The sequence below is a fragment of the Ciona intestinalis genome, unplaced genomic scaffold (genome assembly GCF_000224145.3).
Source record: "Ciona intestinalis unplaced genomic scaffold, KH HT001151.1, whole genome shotgun sequence".
Lineage (NCBI taxonomy): Eukaryota > Metazoa > Chordata > Ascidiacea > Phlebobranchia > Cionidae > Ciona > Ciona intestinalis.
This window is the reverse complement of record NW_004191472.1, coordinates 1-8394: the sequence shown is the minus strand read 5'-3', so window position 1 is coordinate 8394 and position 8394 is coordinate 1. Positions and strand designations below refer to the sequence as shown.

The window sequence follows — 8394 nt, the reverse complement described above, 5'->3', positions numbered from 1 at the left end:
GAACTGGGTCGATCAAGGCAAACCGCTCGCTGCAGAGCGATCAATGAAATTCTTTCCTCCAAGCACACATCACGTCTGCACACTTAGTTGCTTCATCTGGACGTCTACTGTTTGGTTGCAATCGATAGCAAGCCGAGATACAACTACACGGCCACTTTAACACGCATCAGATTTACTCTTACTGTCGGGTACAATGTGTACAGAAAGGTTGGCTACAATGTTATATTATTTCATATTATTGTTACCTAAAACTATACATAACCGAGTTACTTATAGGCTCCAGAACCACATAAATTGTATTTACAGACCACATCCAAACGCTTCAACCCGCATGGCGATGCGACGATGCCATTTGCGTGGATGGATTCTTAGAAAACGAGCCTGAATAGTTGGCCTAATGTCATTCCTTGCTATATTTTTCCAGTTTTTGTTCCCAACTAATTCAGTGGTGATACTACTAGTTGTATCATCCGAGTCCAAAGTAGGAAAGTGCCAGTGCCAAGTTATTCCGTTGTTGCTAAAGGAAAGCATGAAACGAGAAACGAAACCCTTACGTGGAACCCCTTGTACTGAGATGCCGGTCACGTTGACAAGGCGTCCAAAGTCTATTTTTAACCTTAAACAGAGCGATTTAAATGAAGTGTTGAATACGTGAATTACATAACCTACTCACCACAAACGGCGACTATTTCTACGTTTTGCTTTTTTTGGAATCCAAGCAGAACTGGATCTTAGATTTGCCCATACACCTGATATAGGAGATCGACACAACACCAATCTACCCCGGGCATATTTACAAGCGGCAGTGATAACAACGGAGTTCCGTCTCCTATCAGTAAGTGGAGGATTCTGCATATACAGAAGAGGATTACATTAATTTAAACTATAGTAGTGTGGGGGAAGATGAGACACCCTTTCATTATATTTTCTCGTACACTTTTGTAGTAAACAAAGAACAGAACACAGGATTATAAAACCGTAATCGCACGAGTTCCATAGACTGTTGCAAATTGTTTAAAAAAACACGATCAGGATATTTCGATATTATGTGCCAAAGGTGTCACATCTTCTCCACCCTAATATATATAGGAAAGGAAATCTTCAGAGTGATCGCATCTTAACTAGAAAATTGCGGGATCTTGACTCGATGCTGCTACCGTTGTGGGCTCGTGCTTTTTTAGGAAAGATGATTCTTAAGCTAGCACGTGGTATAGTTACGTGGAGATAAATAACTTGCTTCCAGTAAAACAAAGAAAAGCAAATTTGTAAAGTATTTTCTAAACTCGGCCTTTTACAATTGAATGTTATGTTTACTTACCCTTACGAGAGCGCTCTGACAAGTTTCTAACGTCTCGACTCGCCGAGTTAGAGTTCGATCATCTGCATCTTCGATTGTATCTGATACTATTGTTGATGTTCGCCGTATGGTCGTTGGCGTTAGAACCGTTGGATTCGGTGGCATGGGGCAGTTACTTTCAGAAATCTCTTCCACAGTTCTCCATACAGCATTGGTTGACTGAAACGATGATAAATTTTGAAGTTTATGTTACTACGACTTTAAACACAGATTACAGCATGAATAGAAATACAAAACAGTAACACATAACCCACCTTTGCAAGAAATTCCAAATTTTGTGTAGTTACGTGTGATACGTCATCGCAGTCGTTGTTGTGGCATCTTCTCATGTATCCTCTCAAAGGACCTATTACAAATGGAGTAACAAATTTCACACAAATGTAACAATCCTTATTATGTAACGCACCAGTGTCTGTAATAGTGATGCATGGAAGTGGGTTGCGCAGAAGAAGAAACGGTAGACAATCATCGTGTTGCATGCGGGACCTCTGGGATGCTAAGAACGATTTTAATCTTCAATAATTCTAATCACAAAAATCGTATAAAACTTGCCAGGTATTTGCTCTTGCATGAATCGGCCTGGAACAGATGGGTCGGATTTCCACATCTGCTGCAAAGCAAGCGAGTAGTTCGACGTCCAATGCGTGTCTTCCTCAACTTGTGCAAAAGATGAAAGGATCCAGTCACCCACTCTGGCCTAAACATAATCAACATTCGTGTTTTTCTATGTAAATATTCTTCATACATACGTTGTCGTTTTCAAAAGAAAATCTTGCAACTCCAGATTGACTCGAAGCTCTGAAAGAAACATTTCTATTATCTATACCATAATTGGAACATATTTTAGTTTTTTTCTATCTAATAAACAGGTAGTCATTAATTTAAGTTTAATTTTTTTTAAAAAAAACTAAAAAACATTTTTGATAAGGTTTCACAGCTCTTTTTAAAGGTCTCTGTCGCCCACTTATGTCTATGGCCTTTAAGTTTAACTTCACTAACAAATTTTACCTTGAATCAAAATTCAGCAACGAATGTAAATTAACTGAGAACATGAGACGCGATCCAGTTCGACGGAGGTGAGGAAGAAGCCACCCACATAGAAAATGTGCCGCACCACTTAGTTGGTTGAATTCTTCCACAAAGCAGTTTGTATACCCGGTACCGGCAAGACCATCCAAAAAACTACCTTGTTCTTTAAAATCCGTGAACACCAACACGACGCTGTAGTTTCTGTAATATAGACGTATTTATATACACGAGGTTGGGGTAAGATGGCCTATGTTTTCATTTCCTTTTATTGACCAGTTAGGTAATAACCAAAACATATGTACAGATTGTAAAACCGCATTCTCATGAATTTAAAAGCGTTGTTAATTGTTAAAAATATGATTAAAAAATATGGGATCTTATGGGCTAACGACAACCATTTTATATCACATATTACGATAAGTATGAACCTTTCCATATGTACTTTTACGTGTGTTCAAAACAATTTTTTTCACATTTATTTTCCGTTTACTTTCATATAGTAGGGTGGGGGAAGATGGGACACCTTTTCAATCTATTTTCTCCCTTCAAATTGGTAATAAACAAACATTCAACGATTTTTTATAAAACTTTATCTTCACGGCTTCCACAGATCGTTGTTAATTGTTTAAAACACGATCAGGATATTTGGTTATTGTGTGTGAAAGGTGTCCTATCTTCCGCCACCCTACTATATTTCTACAAACTTTGTCGTAACCGAATAGACACACATGAAAGATGTTGTTTCATAGTTTACCTTGTACACGTTGTATGATGGAGAAGTAGTCTCGCAATTTCAAGTAAAGCAGAAACTCCTGATCCATTATCGTTCACACCTCTTGAACTTAGATGTGTATCATAGTGAGCCATCAACACGATTAGTTTATCATTAATAGTTCCATAATGCCTTCCTTTGATCACCGACACTATATTGAAGCCTTTCATAACAGTTCTGATATACTGAAAAATAACATTTTTGTAGAGCTGATACTGATCCAAGTATATATGTAAATTCTATGATTGAGCTTGGCTCATTCTTGGTATCGCTGGCCTTAATACCTATCTACGAGACCGCATTAATACTCTAGAACAAGCAAGAAGAAAAACGTTCTGTCTTTAAATATTATAGAAATAGGCCTACCCACCGAGCGAAAGTTGAATGGCGACCTATCTTCTTGGATTGTTTCGGAAATTGTAAAAGCTTGCATTTCTGAAGCCAGCCCAAAGTTTCCAAGCATGTTCTTAATGAATTTTCGGGTAGCAAGCTGTTAATGAAAAAAAATTAAACTAATTCGAAGGAAAAATACAAACCAACACATACTTTATTGGACGGGTTGGCCGCGTGTTGCCGGGGTTTCGACAAGACACCCCTCAACCATGTTTGTAGATTATCCTTGCTCACGTGGTCTATTCTTTCTGGACCTTTCGGAACGTAATTTGGTACAATTCCATTACATCTGCAAAACATGATTGGTAAGAAATAAAACGTTTTGACTACTCATTTAGCTGTATAGGGAAAATACTGGCGTTAATAAAACGTAGGTATTCCAACGCCATATACATATGTATCCCTACAATCCATGGTAAAAATGCGTGTTTGTGTTTTCTTGTCCGAATATAAATCAGTGCACTTGTTTGCACTTTTTGAATTCAGTTATTTGTATGCTTTGCCTACCTGTCGCCAGTACAACAATATTTGCACAAGTCTGTGTTTTGGTCGGTGTGATAACACGACGCAGTGCAGTTGCTCTCACACCTACGGGTGAATTCTACGAGACCGATTGATGTGTGATTTAGAACTGTGATCTGAGATTAAATTTGAAAAATTAAATTTTTGCACCTTTAAAGTGATGAATATAAGTGCCAACATGCAGGAAATTACTTAACAGTGTCTAAGGGTTAATCTGTTAAAATATTACGAACTTTGGACCTTATGTTAAAGTATAAATCATGTTAAAATTACGACACAGCCGAATACAAAGTTATATAACAAATAATAACAGTTCCTGCATCTAGCTTATATACAATACTTATTAAGTAGGTCGTGCCTAAATACGTACCGAACACTGTCCAAAACATTGCTGAATTTCCACAAACCGAGTATGGTCTTCGTCCACAGTTTCCCAGCATGATGACGTCACAGCACTGATTGACGTTCCATGGCAAACGTAACAACTTCTTGTTAAGAGGTTTTCCAATGCAGCTCCAGTTTGCGGTATCCTCCCCTGCAGGTCCTTATCTTGGCTTGCAGCCTTGAACAGTGCATCAAAGAACGAGCTTTGAGCTGACGACTTTTCTGCGTGATTTTATCAGAACAGAACATAAATATGGACCAACCAGAACATAACGTAAAAACAGACCAGCCACGTATAAAAGCACAATATTACACAGGTATATAGCTCACCTCTTACAAAAACTGCAGCAACAAGAAACAAAGTAATAAATTTGGCCATTCCTAAATCTGTTTTAATCGATGTAGATATGAGTTCGAAGTCTTTAACGAGCCCTGTATAACGTTAATGATTACCTATCTCGCTCAACGTGTTTACCACTTCTTACTTTTCTAATTCTGTCTTTGATTCACTGGACATTATGTATTCGTGTCCTCGTATGCCCTTTTCCTTAGCAAACCGCACTAAACAGATATATTAAAGTCAAATTTTATTAGTTGTGTAGGAAACAGTTGTTATAATACTGTGGAGGAAGATGGGATACTGATAACTGTTTTAAGAGTGGTGACAATGCGGTTATTTTTTATTTCTGTATTATTTGTTTATTACAAAATATGGCGGGAAAACTATTTAAAAACATGTCCCATCTTACCCCACCCTATAATATTTAAATAAAGCACATTAAAAGTCGAGGATTACTTGAAAACGCATTAGTTTAATATTAAGAACGAATAACTTTTCTAACACTTTCTAAATAAGACATAAAACCAGGATATTTTGTCTGGAATCTTAAAAACGAATCGTGACTCATAAGTTTAAACACATTTTCTTGCACGTGATCAAATGCGTCCCGTTCACAGCTCGCCGCCTTTAACTCCGCGAATTTTCTTGACGAGTAACTCACGTTTACCTGTGTAAATCCATATGTTAATAAACTCATTTCATTGCCTAATACAGGCAATAATTCATACTATAAAGTTTAATAGACTGTGTCGTATATATTCCGGTTTGTAACTTCTCTATACTTAAAACCGCGCCGTTCATATACACTTCATTGTAGTGCGTACAACTGGCGTTAAATTCCTAATAGTATATTTTTCTCACTGTACTACTTATAGTTCCAGACGTTATTTGTCCTGGCAGAAACGCCAACGACCAATTAAAGTCCGGTGGCGTGATACGTTTGCACCCTTTAGGGATAAAATGCTACAAGTGATCAAGCAATCAACGTACGGTAAACTTGTAATCTGTACTAGACACAGGATCTTACACGGTTCACTAAACAGTTGTTACACACATCCACATACACGTCGGCATTTCTCTTGTACACGTTCAATTATATAGTAGGGTGGGGGAAGATGGGACACCTTTAACACATAATTTCCAAATAACCTGATCGTGTTTTAAAGAATTAACAACGGTCTGTGGAAATCGTAAGGATACGGTTTCATAATTCTTTGAATGTTCTTTGTTTACTACCAAATGAAAAGAGAAAACAAAATGAAAAGGTGTCCCATCTCCCCCCACCCTACTATATATTGAAATATTTTGCAATAAACTCATTGGAATATTAATTTGGTATATTAATATATTAACGCCTAATTTTAAACCACAGCATGTTTGCTAATTATATTGCATTTAACTCACCTCGTGTGCAGAACCAGGTTTCAAATAAGTCGACACAACTTGTGCCGCAACAGTATGCATTTTTGCCTCACCACAATTTTTGTATTTTTCACAATCCAACCAAAAATCTAGATTATTTTCGCTATATTCCGATGCCAAAAACTCACGAAATGCTGTAATTCCAACTGAAATGTAAAACGTCCAAAAATAAGTCCTATAGGAGTTAAAAATATCATGAATATACGGCGATTTGGGTCAGTGGTTGAGAAGGAAAATCACTAATTAAATTACATACGCGGTAACGCACAACGTACACGAGGTCTATGAAACAAGACAATTGTGTTGTAACAAATGCCGTTGCCCCACCATGCGAGGATAAACAAGTTACATTTATTCGTTTACATTTGTCACGCTTTACCTGTTGAACTAAGAAGTAAACTTAGCTGACCGGTGGACGTTGGGTGCAACCTAAAATAAACAAACAACATATTTATTTTTCGTCCTTATGGTACACACAATTTGGCAAATACCATTGTAATAAGAATAAGTTTACAAACCTTTTGCGGTAATTCGATTTTCTTATTGCGGAAGTTCGAACCAATGTAGTTGGCTTGCCAGGTGCTGCAGGGTTGGATATGTTGTTATTATTTCTACTTTCGGTTAATCCCGATCGTCTTAATGATCGGTCGTACATGTTCAGACGCACCAATGAAACTCTTCGTCTTCGTAATTTTGGTTGATTACTTTCTGCTGTGGAAGTCTAAATAAAACAAATCAGTTAATAAAGATTACGACAAAACATAACAACCAGCATACCATGTAGGAACTAAAATCATCTCTTGCTGGTACGACTTTAGGAGAGGAACATTGCACGGTGCTGGTCGGACACGCTTTCCACTTCATTGTTTATATTTTATAATGTAATTTTTAAACTTGTAGTAACTACTTCCAAGACACTATGACGACAAGTAAATGCAGTGTCAGTTATAAACGTGTGTGACTTTTTTTCTGTAAAAGACCATATACACTTCTCTAATGCTTTGACCAGAGTCAAACGTTTCGTCCGAGGCGCGACATTCGACGTCCAGCAAGGTTTGTTTCCATCTTTTTTATCGCAAGGAAACGATCCTATAGTGTTAATTGAACGCCACACTCGAATTATCTACATTCGGTACTCGTGTTTTATTAGGAGTAACCGCTTCCTTCCTGCTAAAACTATATTGTACTCAAATTTGTATAATACATATAGTGCTCTGTGGGGTAAGATGGGACACATTTAGCACATAGTATCCAAATATCTTGATTGTGTTTTAAACAATGAACAACGGTCTGTGGGAGTCGTGATGACACGGTTTTATAATTTTTTGTATGTTCTTTGTTTACTACTAAACGTGACAAGAAAATAGAGTTAAAAGTGTCCCATCTTCCCCCACCCCACTGTATATTACCAGCAGCGCATAATTGTTGCAACAATATCTTTGTGATAATTTTGCTTCTACACAGAAGCAGTTTGTTATATTATTTAAAACTGATGACGAAATGTTGGTGGGTATGCGTGACTGCCACCATTTGTACATGTTTGTCAAACATGTTCAACATTTTTCCAAAACAAATACGGAAGCCACTATGTACGAACGACGTGCGCTGAACACGGTGGATGAAATTCTGAAAAAATTCGAATGAACATTGTTGACCCGTTGGAACATGCAACAAAAACAGACGTCAAAATAATAGGCGTGGTACTGCAGTTGTTATTTGTGGTTGGAAACTAACCAAGACAGGTTGCTTTCTGTCACAGATATCATAATATAAGTGAATAAGAATTAATATGGCTACAAAAGTTTTTCTAAAAGTACTAACAATATGTTTGGTTGTGGCAGCTTTAAAGTTTGGTAAGTAAAGCACGCTTTTCTTATTGTTATAATACTGTTGGAATTTGAGACATTTAATTAAGTATAAATTAAAGACGATTATTCACCCAATAAAAAGTCATATACACCCAAAGGCGCATCGTATATCGTATAAATGGAAATTATTTTGCGTGTCTATGGACAGGGTTCTGTTTTATACACTTCGTGCACGCTTGTTATACACTGTTATACGACATAATATAAATATGTATTTTTTAGAATTTTATTGTTTGTATAATACTGTGGGGTAAGATGGGACACCCCATAATATCTGCATGTTATCCAAACGATTGTGATCATGTTT

At 37.1% G+C, this 8394-nt stretch overlaps 2 protein-coding genes across 3 annotated transcripts; both read right to left on the bottom strand.

Annotated features, from left to right (window-relative positions):
* Nucleotides 1-152: 152 nt before the first annotated feature.
* Nucleotides 153-5018, bottom strand: LOC100177071. The gene is made up of 15 exons (XM_018817173.2): nucleotides 4943-5018; nucleotides 4788-4889; nucleotides 4444-4679; nucleotides 4059-4189; nucleotides 3705-3840; nucleotides 3529-3648; nucleotides 3141-3343; nucleotides 2366-2587; nucleotides 2107-2155; nucleotides 1910-2054; nucleotides 1764-1853; nucleotides 1612-1703; nucleotides 1319-1516; nucleotides 674-849; nucleotides 153-616 (listed from the first exon to the last, which is right to left on the bottom strand). The coding sequence occupies exons 2-15, from the start codon at nucleotides 4834-4836 to the stop codon at nucleotides 301-303; spliced, it is 2163 nt and encodes a 720-aa protein (XP_018672718.1). The 5' UTR covers nucleotides 4837-4889; nucleotides 4943-5018; the 3' UTR covers nucleotides 153-300.
* Nucleotides 5019-5027: 9 nt separating this feature from the next.
* On the bottom strand, nucleotides 5028-7167 carry LOC100179408 (regulator of G-protein signaling 5-like). Of its 2 annotated transcripts, XM_018817174.2 has the most exons (6): nucleotides 6997-7167; nucleotides 6738-6940; nucleotides 6599-6648; nucleotides 6202-6365; nucleotides 5825-5921; nucleotides 5381-5464 (listed from the first exon to the last, which is right to left on the bottom strand). In XM_018817174.2, exons 1-5 carry the CDS (start codon nucleotides 7081-7083, stop codon nucleotides 5844-5846), a joined length of 582 nt encoding a protein of 193 aa, XP_018672719.1. In that variant the 5' UTR covers nucleotides 7084-7167; the 3' UTR covers nucleotides 5381-5464; nucleotides 5825-5843. The 2 variants fall into 2 exon arrangements, with proteins under 2 accessions (XP_002130938.1, XP_018672719.1); XM_002130902.4 differs by lacking the exon at nucleotides 5825-5921 and having other exon boundaries at nucleotides 5028-5464; nucleotides 6997-7159.
* Between the last annotated feature and the right edge of the window lie 1227 nt (nucleotides 7168-8394).